This window comes from Leuciscus leuciscus (assembly GCF_965113295.1).
Source record: "Leuciscus leuciscus genome assembly, chromosome: 25".
NCBI lineage: Eukaryota > Metazoa > Chordata > Actinopteri > Cypriniformes > Leuciscidae > Leuciscus > Leuciscus leuciscus.
The window spans coordinates 32,508,485-32,525,217 of record NC_138724.1 but is presented as its reverse complement, the minus strand read 5'-3'; the positions used below and the strand labels follow the sequence as shown (position 1 = coordinate 32,525,217).

At 45.6% G+C, this 16,733-nt stretch overlaps 1 protein-coding gene across 1 annotated transcript in view; it reads right to left on the bottom strand.

Moving 5' to 3' along the window:
- Positions 1–16,733, bottom strand: part of adam10b (ADAM metallopeptidase domain 10b) — a 31,706-nt gene that overhangs the window by 4,703 nt on the left and 10,270 nt on the right. Inside the window, exons 5-15 of the mRNA XM_082160359.1 lie at positions 14,195–14,283; positions 13,600–13,740; positions 13,415–13,507; positions 11,784–11,967; positions 11,529–11,692; positions 10,389–10,572; positions 10,022–10,172; positions 3,236–3,419; positions 2,798–2,906; positions 575–795; positions 362–488 (exon numbers count right to left, since the gene is read on the bottom strand). Coding sequence (XP_082016485.1) covers positions 362–488; positions 575–795; positions 2,798–2,906; positions 3,236–3,419; positions 10,022–10,172; positions 10,389–10,572; positions 11,529–11,692; positions 11,784–11,967; positions 13,415–13,507; positions 13,600–13,740; positions 14,195–14,283 — 1,647 coding nt within the window. The remainder of the gene's footprint in view (positions 1–361; positions 489–574; positions 796–2,797; positions 2,907–3,235; positions 3,420–10,021; positions 10,173–10,388; positions 10,573–11,528; positions 11,693–11,783; positions 11,968–13,414; positions 13,508–13,599; positions 13,741–14,194; positions 14,284–16,733) is intronic.

Below are 16,733 nucleotides of genomic sequence, written 5' to 3'. Positions count from 1 at the left end.
CGTCTGCCTTTACATGCACATGAACATTAATGACATCCCAGGGACTGTGGAATATTTAGTAGTGAGGACATTTCATGAATGGACTTCCGATCCCGGTCCCACGGTTCACTGAGCTCCTGAGAGCGACCCAGTCTTTCACAGATGTGTGTAGAAGCGTCTGCATGTCCAGGGCTTGATTCATACACCTGTGGTCATGGAAGTGATTGAACACCTGAACTCAATGATTTGGAGGCGTGTCCCAATACTTTTGGCAATATAGGGTATGTGCGTATGGACACGTGATGTATGTGTGTATGGAAAGGTGATGTCTATGTGTATGGACACGTGATGTGTGTATGGACGTGCGCTGAGAGCCTGTCACCTGGCAGGGGTTTGGGCGGAGGCAGTTTGGGGTTGCTGCTGGGAGTGTGAACACTGCAGATCTTGATGAATCCTGCCATCAGCATAATCAGAGCGATTCCCATCAGTAACACCGCCCACCAGTGAGCCTGCGCACACAACACACTCGTCAGCACACACACACAGAAATACACTCGTTCAGCACACACACACACACGCAGGAAAGGACACTTGCCACTATCCACTCTGCGATGTTCTCGTACAGCTCGGGGTTGAAGATGGCCTTCTTCAGGCGGGCCAGGGGACCGTCGGCGTCCACCAGACGGCACTTCATGAACACGTCACAGTAACCCTTGAAGTCGTTGCAGGGCGAGCCGGCCTGAAGGGTCGTGACCTTCTTATTGAAGAAGCGTGCGAGACGCTCGGAGCCAGTGCTGCTGCAGGTGCTGGGGTTCACTGTAACACACACACACACACACACACACACGCGGTCAGGGCTCATCACACACCTGCAGAGAGTCTCAGTCAGTGTAGTAGAGTGGATTCTGGGAGGGTTTATCCCGAGACGAGCCAGGGTACAGAGAAGGCTGCAGGTCTATATGCATCTCAGTAAACACTGTATAACGGGCTGAAGTACGACGAAAGATAAAGTTTACTGTTGTTCTAGATACTATAGTTTTTGCTTACACTTGATTTTAAATGCCCTTGTTATACAGACACAACTGTACTTTTATTTATGGTTTGGTTTGATTGCAATTATGCATAATTTACTGTTATTATGTAAGATGATGTCAGATGTGTAACAGGGCCACTGTAAAATGAAGCATTACTGTTTGTTAAACACCAACTGACATTAAATAAACCAAGAATAATTAAATGGACATTTAAAATTAATAAACATATAAATTATGATTTAAAAGAAACTGAATATTTAATGTAGGTTTGTATTTCACTTGACAGAATATTGACTGATTAAAGCACATGTCTGTTATGAACAGGAGAATGACATCATCTCTAGATTAAGCAGGATCATTAATGCCGTTTATGATGTGATTCTGATTGGCCAAATGTGGCATTTAGTAATCAGATATTTTTACACGATCTCATTTCATACAAACACAACTGGCGCCATCTTGCGTTTCATTTAATAATTGCATTAAAAAGGCAGTAAATATTCTCATGTGTGTGTGCTGAAAACACAAATGAACTTGATTAAAAATCAATGCACACATTTCTGGATAATACTGCAGAAATCTGAACTTGTCAGCATGATTTACTCATCAGAGGTGATCAGAGACGGCCTCTGTAATACACTGCTGTTATTCATGACATCATAATCTATTATTAAACTATGCCTTGTGTTAAAGGTGAAGTGTGTACATTTGAGCAGCATCTAGTGGTGAGGTTGCAAATTACACCCAACAGAAGTTACGGTGGCCGACAGGAAGTGATGTAGTTGTCAGTTAAGCAAAGAGGTTTCTTTACAAAGATAAATGAATAAATTAGGTTTACTTAATCAGTAAAACGATTATTGCGAATATTATTGTTACTTGTTCATCATTGTGTCAGTGTTTTTACATTGATGTAAATAAAGCGACTCTGAGATGGATAACTGTAAACTGTAACACTGTAATGGCCATTGCACACTGAGTCCGAAATTCGCATCCGAAATTTTCGCACGTTAAAAAAAAAATTCGACCTCACATTATGTCAATCATGCTTGCACACTGTCTACGAAACTTTCGTCCGTTATAAAAAAATTCGGATCGGGTTCGATTTTCTGCGTTTTTCGCATCCACAGCCAGTATTTTGAGAGGTTTTTTGACAATTCAGAGCCACCGTACAAGCGAACGACAAAACCCTCCCCTTTCAATCAGATCGAAATTTCGGATCGATTAAGGTGTGATTGAGCAGCCAATTCGATTACTAATCATGTATTATTTGGGTATAAAATATAACCTGTAGGCTATAACGTTACAGCTGTTCTGTCTGCCCAGCGCTTCCACCGGCCGTGTGTGTGTGTGTGTGTGTGTGTGTGTCTGTCTGTCTTTTTAATATGTGGCTCCAGTATCGCTAGCAAAGCATCAAACTGTTCCACTGACATTCTGAGGTAAATTTTGAATCGCTCGAGATAATTTCGCAACTCCTTGATAAGGAGGTGAAACTCTCCTTCCTCTCGGCGCAATCTCAGGATTGGATGGCCCCAATATTTCCTCTTTCTTTTTCTCTTTTTAAGAAGAAAGAGGGCAACAAAATCATCCTCACTGCTTGACGAATCCATTTTGTATTTTTTTGCGTTTTTTCCCGCAAAGGTTTAATAAATACGCATCGGGCTCAGTGTGCAAGGTTTCTGTGCGTGACGAATTTTAAGGCTGACGAACACGAAAAAACGCATACGAAAATTTCGGACTCAGTGTGCAATGGGCCAATGGCCTTAACAATAGTGTGTAACACTGACTTTTCTCCATGCAGCAGACGTGGCAGAGCTCGGTCTCGTCAGTGCCGTCCACACTAGCACAGGTGCACACCTCCAGACCATACTTCTCACAGATGGAGCCCGAGCAGCCCTACACAAACACACAGAGAGAGAGAGAGAGAGAGAGAGAGAGAGGCTCAGACGTGACTGGTGTGAACACATGCGCATGTGTGTGTGTGTGAGAGTGTGTGTGTGTGTGTGTCTCTCACACTCACCCCCCGTTGAGGCACACCTGTGTGTCCCCCCCGTGGCAGGTGGTGAAGTTGGCCTTGGGCTCTGATGTGTGTGTGTGTGTGTGTGTGTGTGTCTCTCACACTCACCCCGTTGAGGCACACCTGTGTGTCCCCGTGGCAGGCGGTGAAGTTGGCCTTGGGCTCTGATGTGTGTGTGTGTGTGTGTGTGTGTGTCTCTCACACTCACCCCGTTGAGGCACACTTGTGTGTCCCCGTGGCAGGCGGTGAAGTTGGCCTTGGGCTCTGATGTGGGACACTGGGCCGAGGCTCCGCTGCACATGCCCTGGTGAGCGCACTCGGACTCCTCTCGACACTTCTCGTTCCGGCTCTTATAACCGCACTCACCCGTGCAGCACGGGCCCTGACTCGGGCTGACAGCAGAACACACACACACTCATGACCCCTGACTCGGGCTGACAGCACAACATTCATGACTGAGAGAACAGGGAACCAACACCTGAAACTAAAGAAACACTGTTCTCTTCTGATTTGATTCAAGGGCATGCAAGTGGGAAACAATAACCTTTATCAACCCAATCAGATCATGCTGCACAAGTTCATGTAGGCTGGGGAAGAAAATGGGTAACACTTTACAATAAGGCCCTATTGGTTAACATTAGATATTACACCTGACCCTATTCCCAGATAGCCACCGCTGAGAACAGAAACACAGGCTCATCCGGGTCCCTGAAGTCAGCAGTGCTAGGAACGGGTTTTCTTTGTGGAGGTTTTGCGTCTTGTGAGCTAATAAAGTGTTAAAACTCAGTCGAATCAATATTTTGTGTACAGTTATTTAATTATGCCATCCAGTATCGTGGACTCGCTCTCTCTCTCTCTTTCATACAAACGCAGCGGCGGCCATTTTGTGACTATTGTTTTGTTCACTGTTGGATTATGAGATAAAAACAGGTATGATTTTTAAAACAGTTTAAATCTGAAACCAATATCTCTGGTCTCCATAATTATTTCTGTGGTGAAAGGCTGTGTAACTCCACCAGTCGGGTCTCTGAGATCTAGCTGCCCGTCTCGAGTCAGGATAGAGGAGGAGAGTTGGGCAACCCCACACCTTGAAAACAAGCTTGCTACAGAAACGTCAACAACAGATAAAACAGAGATCTTTGTCCTGGGCGAGGAAGGTTCTTCAATTCGAAGACGCTTGACGTAAGGTGGGGAAAGACGTAAGGAAGCCACCAGGCCGACTTCCCTTCTTTCGAACAGGAGTATAAATATCGGTACGTGGAGTGTACGAGCCAGGCAAGACCTCACAGGCTGCAGCAGAGATGAGGAACAACAACCTGACCCTGCTAGGCTAACCCATAGGTGAAACAATATGGACCCAGTCGGGGCAGAGGCGCCTGAGGACAGGGGAGCTGCTACTGGACTCTGGGCACACAGCGATGCACACACAGGGAGTAGGCTTCATGACACAGAGGTCACTGACTGGTTGGCAGACGCATGGCTCAAGAATAATTATAGCATCATTCGGGAGCAAGACAAAGAAAATCAATGTAAACTACACTCCGAGCAATGACAGTGAAGAGCAGGATAAAGACCCGTTCTACAGAAAATCCTGGGAACCTTCCCAGACCGAGACATCACTATCATTTTGGGTGACTTCAATGCCAAGATTGGATCCGATAACACAGGATATGAGCAGGTCATGGGGACCTATGGATGAGGATGGAGAGAGATTTGCAGACATGTGTGCAATCAACAACCTGGTAATTGGAGGAACATCTTTCCCCACAAACGGATCCACAAGAGCACCTGGGTAATCATAACTGGCACGTCCAAACAGCAAGATAGAGAACCAGATAGATCACATCTGTATAAGCACAGAGTTTAGGAGATCCCTGAAGGATGTTAGAGTTAGAAGAGGAGCAGATGTGGTGTCTGAACCTGGTGGTGGCCAGAATGAAGCTGAAATTGAAGAACTGGACAGCCATGGCTAATAAAAGAGTGAAATATAACATCAACCTTCTGAAGGACCCCAAAACTAGAGCAGAGTTCGGACTGATGCTTAGGAACAGGTCTGAAGTACTGCAAGGACTAAACGAAGAAGACAAAATACTCAGTAGATGGCAGCCAGTAAAAGAGGCACTCAGATCAGTATGCCATAAAGAGTGGATTTCAGTGGAGAGCTTGACCAAGATGGAGGATAGGAAGAAGAAGAAAGCAGCAGTCAATAGCAGTAGGACTAGAGCCGCAAAAGCCCAGGCTCAAATAGATTAAATGCAAAAGAAAACAAAGCCGTGAAGAGGAGCATCAAGAAGGATAAGGAAGACTGTGTGAGTAGACTGGCAGCTGAAGCAGAGAGGACAAACAGGGAAAGACCATCAAAGAGATCGAGCAGCAGATGAAGAGGTGGAGCAGATGAAGAGGTGGAGCAGATGAAGAGGTGCAGCAGATGAAGAGGTGGAGCAGATGAAGAGGTGCAGCAGATGAAGAGGTGGAGCAGATGAAGAGGTGGAGCAGATGAAGAGGTGGAGCAGATGAAGAGGTGGAGCAGATGAAGAGGTGCAGCAGATGAAGAGGTGCAGCAGATGAAGAGGTGGAGCAGATGAAGAGGTGCAGCAGATGAAGAGGTGGAGCAGATGAAGAGGTGCAGCAGATGAAGAGGTGCAGCAGATGAAGAGGTGGAGCAGATGAAGAGGTGCAGCAGATGAAGAGGTGGAGCAGATGAAGAGGTGCAGCAGATGAAGAGGTGGAGCAGATGAAGAGGTGGAGCAGATGAAGAGGTGGAGCAGATGAAGAGGTGGAGCAGATGAAGAGGTGGAACAGATGAAGAAGTGGAGCAGATGAAGAGGTGCAGCAGATGAAGAGGTGGAGCAGATGAAGAGGTGCAGCAGATGAAGAGGTGCAGCAGATAAAGAGGTGGAGCAGATGAAGAGGTGCAGCAGATGAAGAGGTGGAACAGATGAAGAGGTGGAGCAGATGAAGAGGTGCAGCAGATGAAGAGGTGGAGCAGATGAAGAGGTGCAGCAGATGAAGAGGTGGAGCAGATGAAGAGGTGCAGCAGATGAAGAGGTGGAGCAGATGAAGAGGTGCAGCAGATGAAGAGGTGGAACAGATGAAGAGGTGGAGCAGATGAAGAGGTGCAGCAGATGAAGAGGTGCAGCAGATGAAGAGGTGGAGCAGATGAAGAGGTGGAACAGATGAAGAGGTGCAGCAGATGAAGAGGTGGAACAGATGAAGAGGTGCAGCAGATGAAGAGGTGGAGCAGATGAAGAGGTGCAGCAGATGAAGAGGTGCAGCAGATGAAGAGGTGGAGCAGATGAAGAGGTGGAACAGATGAAGAGGTGGAACAGATGAAGAGGTGGAGCAGATGAAGAGGTGGAGCAGATGAAGAGGTGGAGCAGATGAAGAGGTGGAGCAGATGAAGAGGTGCAGCAGATGAAGAGGTGCAGCAGATGAAGAGGTGCAGCAGATGAAGAGGTGGAACAGATGAAGAGGTGCAGCAGATGAAGAGGTGGAGCAGATGAAGAGGTGCAGCAGATGAAGAGGTGGAGCAGATGAAGAGGTGGAGCAGATGAAGAGGTGGAACAGATGAAGAGGTGGAGCAGATGAAGAGGTGGAGCAGATGAAGAGGTGCAGCAGATGAAGAGGTGGAGCAGATGAAGAGGTGCAGCAGATGAAGAGGTGGAGCAGATGAAGAGGTGGAGCAGATGAAGAGGTGCAGCAGATGAAGAGGTGGAGCAGATGAAGAGGTGGAACTCTTGAATAGACCAGCTCCACCGAATCCACCAAATATTGACCCAGCCATCTCAGACCTACCCATCAACTGTGCCAAGCCAGCCAGAGGGGAAATCAGGAAAGCCATCACTCGGTTGAAGAATGCGGACCTGGGACTGGACCTGATGACATTCCAGCAGAGGCCCTGAAAGCAGACTTGGATGCATCAGTGGAGACCTAACCTCTCTTTGAGATGATCTGGGAAGAAGAGGGGATTCCGACAAACTGGAAAGAGGGATACCTGATAAAGATCCCTAAAAAAGGTGACCTCGGCAATCGTGCCAACTACAGAGGCATAACACCTCTGTCTGTACCAGGGAAGGTTTTCAATCGGACCCTCATGGAGAGAATGAAAGGCATTGCTGACACACAGCTTCGAGATCAACAAGCAGGCTTCCGGCAGAATAGATCATGCACAGACCAGATCGCAACACTCCGCATCATAGCCGAACAGTCCCTCGAGTGGAATTCCCCCGTTTATCAACTTTGTCGACTATAGCCGCTTTCCGACCGGAGGAACCTTTTCACAGTTCCTAGAACTATTGGCTAAAGTACCCGTATGTTCCTGCGGTGCGAACACGCCGACTAGGAACGACTTTAGTTCTAGGAACTCCATTTGGAGGAACTAATTTAGTTCCTACTTCAGAGTAGGGTCTAAACCAGCACTATAGGAACTACTCGTGACGTTAGTGTACGCTGATGACCGAACACACGCAAAACACCAGCACCTGCCATTTTTAAAACAGCTATATGTAAACACACAGATTATAGCCTATATATTTACTCCAGAAACTAGATACAAACATGGAAAACAGTGATAGATGGGCCTCTAAACCTTTATGCTGAAGAGAAAATCCAACGCAACTTTGAGGGGACCAAGTCAAACATGATTATGTATTTCTGCTCAGCTAGCAACACTGGACATCAACCACACGGCATAGGCTAATAACTTTTTTTTCATATACTGTGTACTTTCTATAACAATTCTATCTAATGACATGTTAAACAGTACTATTAGACAGATCACTAACTAATGAACACAGAGAATGCGAGCATTGTTTGCTCTGGCGTTCTCAGCGCCGTCAAAATAAAAGTCTGTCGCTCCGTCAAAATAAAAGTCGCCGTGCTTGCGTCACTCCCTTACCCCTCCTACCAGTTCCTGTGGCCACTTGGCCAGTGCGAACGCAAACAGCAAAACCGAGTTTGGGGGAGAGTAGTTCATAGAACTGTTTAGAAGTGGACAGTTCCTATAACTAAGTTCCTGTAACTACTTGGTCGGAAAGCGGCTTATGAGAAGACATTTGACAGCTTGGATCGAGAGACCCTTTGGAAGCTCCTTTGAAACTACGGCATCCCAGTTAAGCCTTGTTTACAGAAATCACATGACTTTGAGGGATAAGCCTTAAAGGGATAGTTCACTCAAAAATGAAAATTGTATCATCACTTACTCAACTAGGGGTGTGCGATATGACGATTTTTGATCGTGGACGATTAAAATGTCTCCACGATCTGCTTTTGAAGAAATATCGCAGAATCGTGCATTATATCTGTTCTGGCGCCTCTGTCCCAACATACTGAACAACGCGACGTATATTCACATAAAATGTTAACGCAGCGGAACGGGACTGCAGTTCACAAAAGTTCACAATTTGCATGTGCTTTAATGCCTTGTCGGTTAAACATTTAATTCGCGTGCTGATGCGCTGTTCTAACGTGTGCGTTTCTCAGCGCGTACATGTGAAGCTCACATGCACTAAAAGCCTGTCTACCAGTGCCTGGATACTGGACTAAGTTATCTTTCGAGTCTTATTGTGCTTATACTGTTAAATACACACAAAGGTTTACATAAACAAAGTCAGTTATGTCTAAAGTGAAAGCAAACTTGAGAAAATTGAGAGAAAATCTGCTTGTCAAATGCGTGTATATTAGACGCGTCGCGCGCAGCTCTTAAAGAGACAGTAGCAATAGTAAACACGCTGCCGCTTGTCCTTAGAGGGATAGTTCACCCCAAAAAAAAAATTATCTCATCATTTACGCACTCTAATGTTGTTCCAAACCTGTTTTAATTTCCTTCTAATAGTTTCTAATATTTTTCTAATATTAATATTTTGGGTTAGGGTTAACAGTATAGCTGGTCCCCATTGACTTCCATAGGAGAAAAATATACTATGGTAGTCACTGGAGTATATCAACTGTTTGGTTACCCACATTCTTCCAAATAACTTTTATTTTCAACAGAAGAAAGAAACTTATTCGAGTTTAAAACAACTTGAGAGAGTAAATTATGATAATTTGAATTTATGATAATTTGAATAAAACAACAAAATGCAAAGAGAAAATCACTCACTGCTCTTGACTGATAACTTTAATAGTAGCTTTAATAAGTATCAATGTATAATTTATACAGTGTAGTCTGTTTTGTTTTATTTTCATATTTGTTCATTTAATTACTTTCTTCAATGCTACTGTTAAATACACCTACTGTAGCTGAAAACGTAAAGCAATATCTTAATATTTAATAACAAAGAAAATAATGACAAATATATTTATCTTCGCCCCTGTCTGCCATTTTTTTTTATTTAATTTTTTTTTACCTAAGGCTTTGTTTTTAAAATATGGACATTAGATTGGCTGTAATGCTAAGTCACAAAATAGTAACATAAACAAACATAAAAAGAATCGTGATAAAATCGTTAATCGTGATTTTCCTGAAAAAAATCGTGATATGATATTTTTGCCATATCGCCCACCCCTATACTCAACCTTGTGTTGTTCTAAACCTGTATGGGTTTCTCTGTTCTGTTGAACACAAAAGAAGATATTTTGAAGAATGTCGGTAACCAAACAGTTGATGTGTGCATTGACTTCCATAGTAGGAAAAATAAATACTATGGAAGTCAATGGACACATCAACTGTTTGGTTACCGACATTCTTCAAAATATCTTCTTTTGTGTTCAACAGAACAGAGAAACCCATACAGGTTTAGAACAACACGAGGTTGAGTAAGTGATGACACAATTTTCATTTTTGAGTGAACTATCCCTTTAAGAGTGAACATTTCTGCACTGTGACCGTTGTGATGTAAATTAAGCACACTTTACTCTGTTAAGTGTAAAGAACAGGAGAGTTATTTTACACTCATGACATTATGAATGAGAATCACTAAGAGTAACGAGAAACTGTCTGGAGAATCACAGTAAAGGGACTGAGGGGAAATGTGACTCGGCCCAGTGTTTGTACCTGCAGACTTTGTTGGGTTTGAGTTTGCACTTCCTGTTGTCGGGTTGATTAGCATCGTAGCAGCAGTCGTCTTTACACTGGTCACTGTATCCACAGTCACACTCCTCACCCGGCTCCACCAGCCCGTTCCCACAGATCGGCTGCCCGGACTCTGCCACACACACACACACACACATGCATGTGCACACACACACACACACACACACACACGACACGCACACACACACACACACACACACACACACGACACACACACACACACATGCACGCGCGCACAGAGACACACACACACGGACACACACACACACAACATCAGCTGCGCTCAGACCTGCAGGACTCGTTCCATCAGTGGTTCTGATTGGCTCACCCACGAAGCAGCTGCCCCTCTTCTTCTCCAGCACCTGGCTGATGTTCTTGATGCTGCACACGGAGAACTTGTTGTTGTTCAGCTTGTCTCCGGATGTGGCGCGGGCGTACATGATGTAGTTCCCCCGCTCCTTCTTATCCTGGCTCTTGGACTCGCCCGGAGTGCACTCCGACCCAGAGTCATGCTGAGGGAAGAAGATCATCATCACCATCATCACTAGGGCTGCACGATTATGACAAAAAATCATAAATGACGATTATTCCCTTGAATTTGTAATTGCGTTTATTAATTACGATTATCACAATTTTCATTAAATGATGTTTTGAATGGCTTTATACCAGAGGTTCTCAACTCGTCTGGCCATAGGACCCACATTCACCCACGGCCAACAAGCCCCACCCACTTTAAGGATTTATTAATTATTGATTTTTCTTTTTATTGGTTATGGGAACAACAATGAATACACAATACTATAACTTTTAATGAAACATGGAAACGGCTCCTGATGAATAATGAAGATTATCCCTGCATGCTAATTCCTCTCAGCGAAACGGGTAGTAACGGGATGGGTAACGGGATTTATTGGTATTTTACTGTTATTTCCTGACTTACTAATGTACAACGTAACAACGTTTCATGCTCGTAGTTTCTTTTGCGCTTTATAAATAGTGGAGCGATAAACAGTGCGCCGCCGCATTAGCATGTGCAGTTGAAGAGTTTCGCTACTAGCGCAGTATAGCGGCTGACAGGAAAGTCCGTTCCTCTGAGGTTAGAGACTCAAACTCAACTCTAGTTCAGCGCACACTTACGCCTCTGCTAGTTCCTGTTGTGCTGGATCTCTGAAGCAGTCGTGATTCGCCTCTCACAACGTGACATGCTCTAAACACACCTCTTAAACACTATTCTTAAACACACGTGTACGTGTAATGCAAGAATTTTGATTTTTATTGCGGCTTTGAACGATTCCGTAATCGAGGCGTCCATAATTCAATTAATTGTGCAGCCCTAATATTCACCATCATCATCATAACTAAAACTGAGACGTTAGTCCACAACACTAATGTTGTCGTCACGCTGTCAGATCACGAGCCACATGTATCCAGTCAGGCGTGTGTCGGTCACGTGTGTGCATCCACTCACCGGCGAGCCGAAGTTGTGTCCCACCTCGTGTGCGAATGTGATGTGTGAGACTTTGGGAGGCACGTGTGAGGCGTAGTTCTGCACCGTGATGATCCCGGTGTTCAGAGACTTCTTCTTCCCGTCGGAATACAGCTTACTCTTCTCACAGATGCCTCCAGAACTCCCTGAGGACACACACACACACACACACATCAGCACACACACACACATACACACACACTCACTCAGGGTTCTCCTGCAGAAGCGCTGGTTTACCGGCGGGAGCCCCGACCCAGGCCAGACCCAGAACCCCGTCGTCGAAGTCCCGGTCCGTGAACACGTAGGCCAGGCAGTAGTCGTCGTGGTTCTGCTCTGAGTTCAGCTCCAGGAACTTCTCCACGCCGATGTTAGCGAAGCGGAACGGGTTCGTCCGGTCCCGCTCGTCACTGGTGGTGTTTATCTGAGACCAGCAGCGCAAAAAAACAGTCAGAACCAGTCAGAACCAGCTTCTACTACAGGTTCCCTCCCCATCCTTCCCTCGGGTCATTTTCACCCGGAAAATATTTTTCATTGAGTGTGTTGACGTGTCGAGTGTGTTGAGCGCGTCGAGAGTGTCTAGTGTGTTTTGAGCGTCTAGTGTGTTGAGCGCGGCGAGAGTGTCTAGTGTGTTGAGCGTCTAGTGTGTTGAGCGCGGCGAGAGTGTCTAGTGTGTTTTGAGCGTCTAGTGTGTTGAGCGCGGCGAGAGTGTCTAGTGTGTTGAGCGTCTAGTGTGTTGAGCGCGGCGAGAGTGTCCAGTGTGTTGAGCGTCTAGTGTGTTGAGCGCGGCGAGAGTGTCTAGTGTGTTGAGCGCGGCGAGAGTGTCTAGTGTGTTGAGCGTCTAGTGTGTTGAGCGCGGCGAGAGTGTCCAGTGTGTTGAGCTTGTCGAGTGAGTTGAGAGCGTTGAGCGTCTAGTGTATTGAGCGTGTTGAGCGGCTAGTGTATTGAGCGCGTCGAGTGTGTTGAGCATGTTGAGTGTGTTGAGCGTGTCGAGTGTGTTGAGCACGTTGAGCGTCTAGTGTTGAGCGTGTCGAGTGTGTTGAGCACGTTGAGTGTGTTGAGCGTGTCGAGTGTGTTGAGCGTGTCGAGTGTGTTGAGCGTCTAGTGTGTTGAGAGCGTCTAGTGTGTTGAGCGCGTTGAGCGTCTAGTGTGTTGAGCGTGTCGAGTGTGTTGAGCATGTTGAGTGTGTTGAGCGTGTCGAGTGTGTTGAGCACGTTGAGCGTCTAGTGTTGAGCGTGTCGAGTGTGTTGAGCACGTTGAGTGTGTTGAGCGTGTCGAGTGTGTTGAGCGTGTCGAGTGTGTTGAGCGTCTAGTGTGTTGAGAGCGTCTAGTGTGTTGAGAGCGTTGAGCGTCTAGTGTATTGAGCGTGTTGAGCGGCTAGTGTATTGAGCGCGTCGAGTGTGTTGAGCATGTTGAGTGTGTTGAGCGTGTCGAGTGTGTTGAGCACGTTGAGCGTCTAGTGTTGAGCGTGTCGAGTGTGTTGAGCACGTTGAGTGTGTTGAGCGTGTCGAGTGTGTTGAGCGTGTCGAGTGCGTTGAGCGTCTAGTGTGTTGAGAGCGTCTAGTGTGTTGAGCGCGTTGAGCGTCTAGTGTGTTGAGCGCGTTGAGCGTCTAGTGTTGAGCGTGTCGAGTGTGTTGAGCACGTTGAGTGTGTTGAGCGTGTCGAGTGTGTTGAGCACGTTGAGTGTGTTGAGCGTGTCGAGTGTGTTGAGCGTGTCGAGTGCGTTGAGCGTCTAGTGTGTTGAGAGCGTCTAGTGTGTTGAGCGCGTTGAGCGTCTAGTGTGTTGAGCGCGTTGAGTGTGTTGAGCGTGTTGAGTGTGTCGCATGTGTCCAGCGTGCTGAACTGTTGCGTGTGTCGAGCGTGTGACTGACCCGGATCCTCTTGACCATGAAGCTGATGTTGCGGATGCCCATGAAGTCTGTGCCCTGGTAGATGGCGTCGATGGCCTTCACATGACTGGAGATCTGAGGAGACACACAGAACATCTTCATCCCCACTATCACTATCATGACCACCATCACCCTCTTCTTCATCTCTGAGGACAGACCAGCTGTACCTGAGCGATGACGGCCTCTCTGGTCTTGTAATATTTGTAGAACAGGTGATCGGTCTGGATGAAGAGCTGGCAGGTGTTCTTCTCCACCTGAGTCATCCTCCTCTTCCTCAGTAACGCCTGATCCTGCGCTGACGACTTCTCCTGCAGAGACAGAGTCAACTCACCTTCATTTATACAGCGCTTTACCAATATAGATGTTTCACAGCAGCTTTACAGTGATAATAGGAGATTACAGTAACAGAGATTGTTTAGGCTTTACAGCAGATCAAGAATAAAGTTATTGTCCAGATAAAGTTAGTTTTGATTGATTCACTTCCGATGTAAAGGTCATTAGTTATTAACTTAAGGGCCGCTAACACGACACACGCTTTCACAGAAAACAGAAACTTTTCATGCGTTCCGGCCGATCATTCGCAGGACAGCAGTGTTTGGAGCTCGAGAACCCTAACTTTGAAACAGGTTCCAAGGTGCAAGTTTTGACAATGTTTGAAAAACGTGATCATCTCCGTGTAAACTTCAAAACCGTGAATGTGTGAGGATGCGAGCGCTTAAGAGTGTTTGTGTCAGTAAAGAGTTCAGCTCTGGAGGGTCTGACCTTCAGCGGGTCCTCCTGATATCTCTTCATCCGCTCGAACACTGACGAGTCCGCACAGCCGCCCTCCGGCCCGTACTTATGAGGATAATCTGACAGACACAGATCAGCACAAAACACATCCATGAGCACAGCTGAGAACCAATCAAGTTAAGGGTCATGTGACTGCTGAATGCACGATCGACCAATCAGAATCAGGCATTGCAGAGAGACGTGTGATCAACAGGAGTGTTTTAGGGGACAGAGTCAGGAGTACTGTTGGCTGGTTGAGGTTTCAACGTCATGCCGGTTTCCATGGCTACTTTCAAGGCGAGAAACAAGTTAAAAACTTTAAAGGTTTTTAAAATTGGTTTTAGATAAAAGCTCTCAAATGTATTCAGGGTTGGCTCTGTAAAACAGGAGTATCTGTCCGGAACAAAAAACAACAAGGATCTTGTGGGTCTCAAAAAATAAACACAAACACACTCCTGAACAAAATCCCAAGACCAGGGGAAACATTACAGGCATTCGTATTCGTGCCGGTGGATCGTCACCGGGTTGCAATCTATTTATTTATCATCTTGATCAGCTGATGAACAGCCTGTCTGAGTTTAAATGCAGTCTTCAATAAATTGCTTCTGTCTTGAAGCAGTAATTACACCAGCGGATCCACCGGCACGAATGCGAATGCTTGTAATGTTTCCCCGGTCTTGGGATTTTGTTCAGGAGTGTATATTTATTATTATTATTGTAAACAGGGACAATCAATCAATCAATCAATCAGCAAGTCTTTATTTTTGTTCATCTTAAAGCACTAACTATGACAAACCTTCTGAAGCAACGAAACTGAAGTAGATCCCACTGATTTATTAAACGTTCTCACACTACTGAAGCTGACTTGAGTTGGTGACGTCACTAGTTCAGGATACTTTACTTTCAAAAACATGTTCATCAGAAACACTAGCTGGGATCAAGCTTTTCAAACATTTCAAGCATTTCAAGGCAGAAAGATGCAACATTTTACACCTTTTAAAATGAATCGCACTTGGGTTAAGGTTAGGGTTAAGGGTCATCCGCAGTGTTTCGTTCTGCATGTAAAGATACTGCTGTTGGGTTAGGGTTAGGGTTAAGGGTCATCCGCAGTGTTTCGTCCTGCATGTAAAGACACTGCAGTTGCAGATTGAGCAACTCTTGAGGCTGATGTGTTGGGGTGGGTTAGGGATAAGGGTTAGGGTTAAGGGTCATCCGCAGGGTTTCGTCCTGCATGTAAAGACACCAGGGCTCTACAGTGCGAGTAATTCACTCGCATTTGCGCCTAAAATAGTTATGTGCGAGCTTGAAAAATAATTTACGAGCACAGTGCGCGAGTGACGGCCTGTTCTCAATACAATGAACAACAGCGCGGTGAAGCGAAGCATACCATTGATTTCACATGGAAAGCAAGCAAGAGGACGGGTTCGCAACTGCGCGATGTGAACATAACATGATGACGCGCTTAACTTTATTCAAATGAGAGCGACGATTCGCAACCAATGAGCCAATCACTGAAATAGTGTGGGAATGTGCGGGAACTGCTGGATTTTAAGTGAGAGTCAAGTGAATCTCCCCACCGGTGCTAAAAATAAACGTGTGAGAGCGTGTTATTGGCTATATGTCATGTTATAGCCAGATATGACGACGCTACTGCAACACGCATCACGACAGATGAGCGATCTATTCATCAAGCCAACGCGCAAACTGCCGCAAATGAAAGTGAAAGTAAGTCGTAGATGCTCAACACACAATCATATTCATTAATAGTAAAGAAATGAAATGATATTAGGCTACAGTGCTGCTGTCGCTCTCTCCTATCGCTGATTTTGAAATGAGCTTATGATCAATAAAATGCAGCTCATATCTGTAGCTTTTGGTGACGTGAACTCTGCATAGGCCTACATTAAATCTGCATATAGCACGGGAATAGAAGATCCGATTTATATCAGTTTTGCGAAACCACACTTACTGTATGTGACTAGGTGTAAATGGAATCGTTTTGATCAGTAAAAACGCATGAAGTGACCAGGTGTAAACAGGCCCCTACACCATAAAAAAATGTCAAGTAAACACTTAGTGAGCGAGATACGCAACACAGTATGAAGCCTATTATCTCAAAAGACCAAGTGCAAAAAAACAAAACAAGGAACTCCCGCACACTATCAATACTTGCAAATGAGTATCAAAATTTTATTAACAATGTTTAGGTCTCACCAAAAGACCAAGTGCAGAAACTGAAGTTACGACCAAATCAGTCGACACTGAGGACAGGAAGAGAGCACATTTAGGAGCACATGTACTCCTTGGGAAAAAAGTTAGCGTAGAGCCCTGGACACTGCTGTTGCAGATTGAGCAACTCTTGAGGCTGATGTGTTGAGGTGGGTTAGGGTTGTGGGGGGGGATGGGGGGTTAGGGTTAGCCCAGCGCTGCAGACGCTACGGATGGATCATGCAGAAATAAACACTCTTTTGCGATCCATGACTGCACACTTATCAACAGGACTAATCACAGACGCCTCTTCTCATTGGAT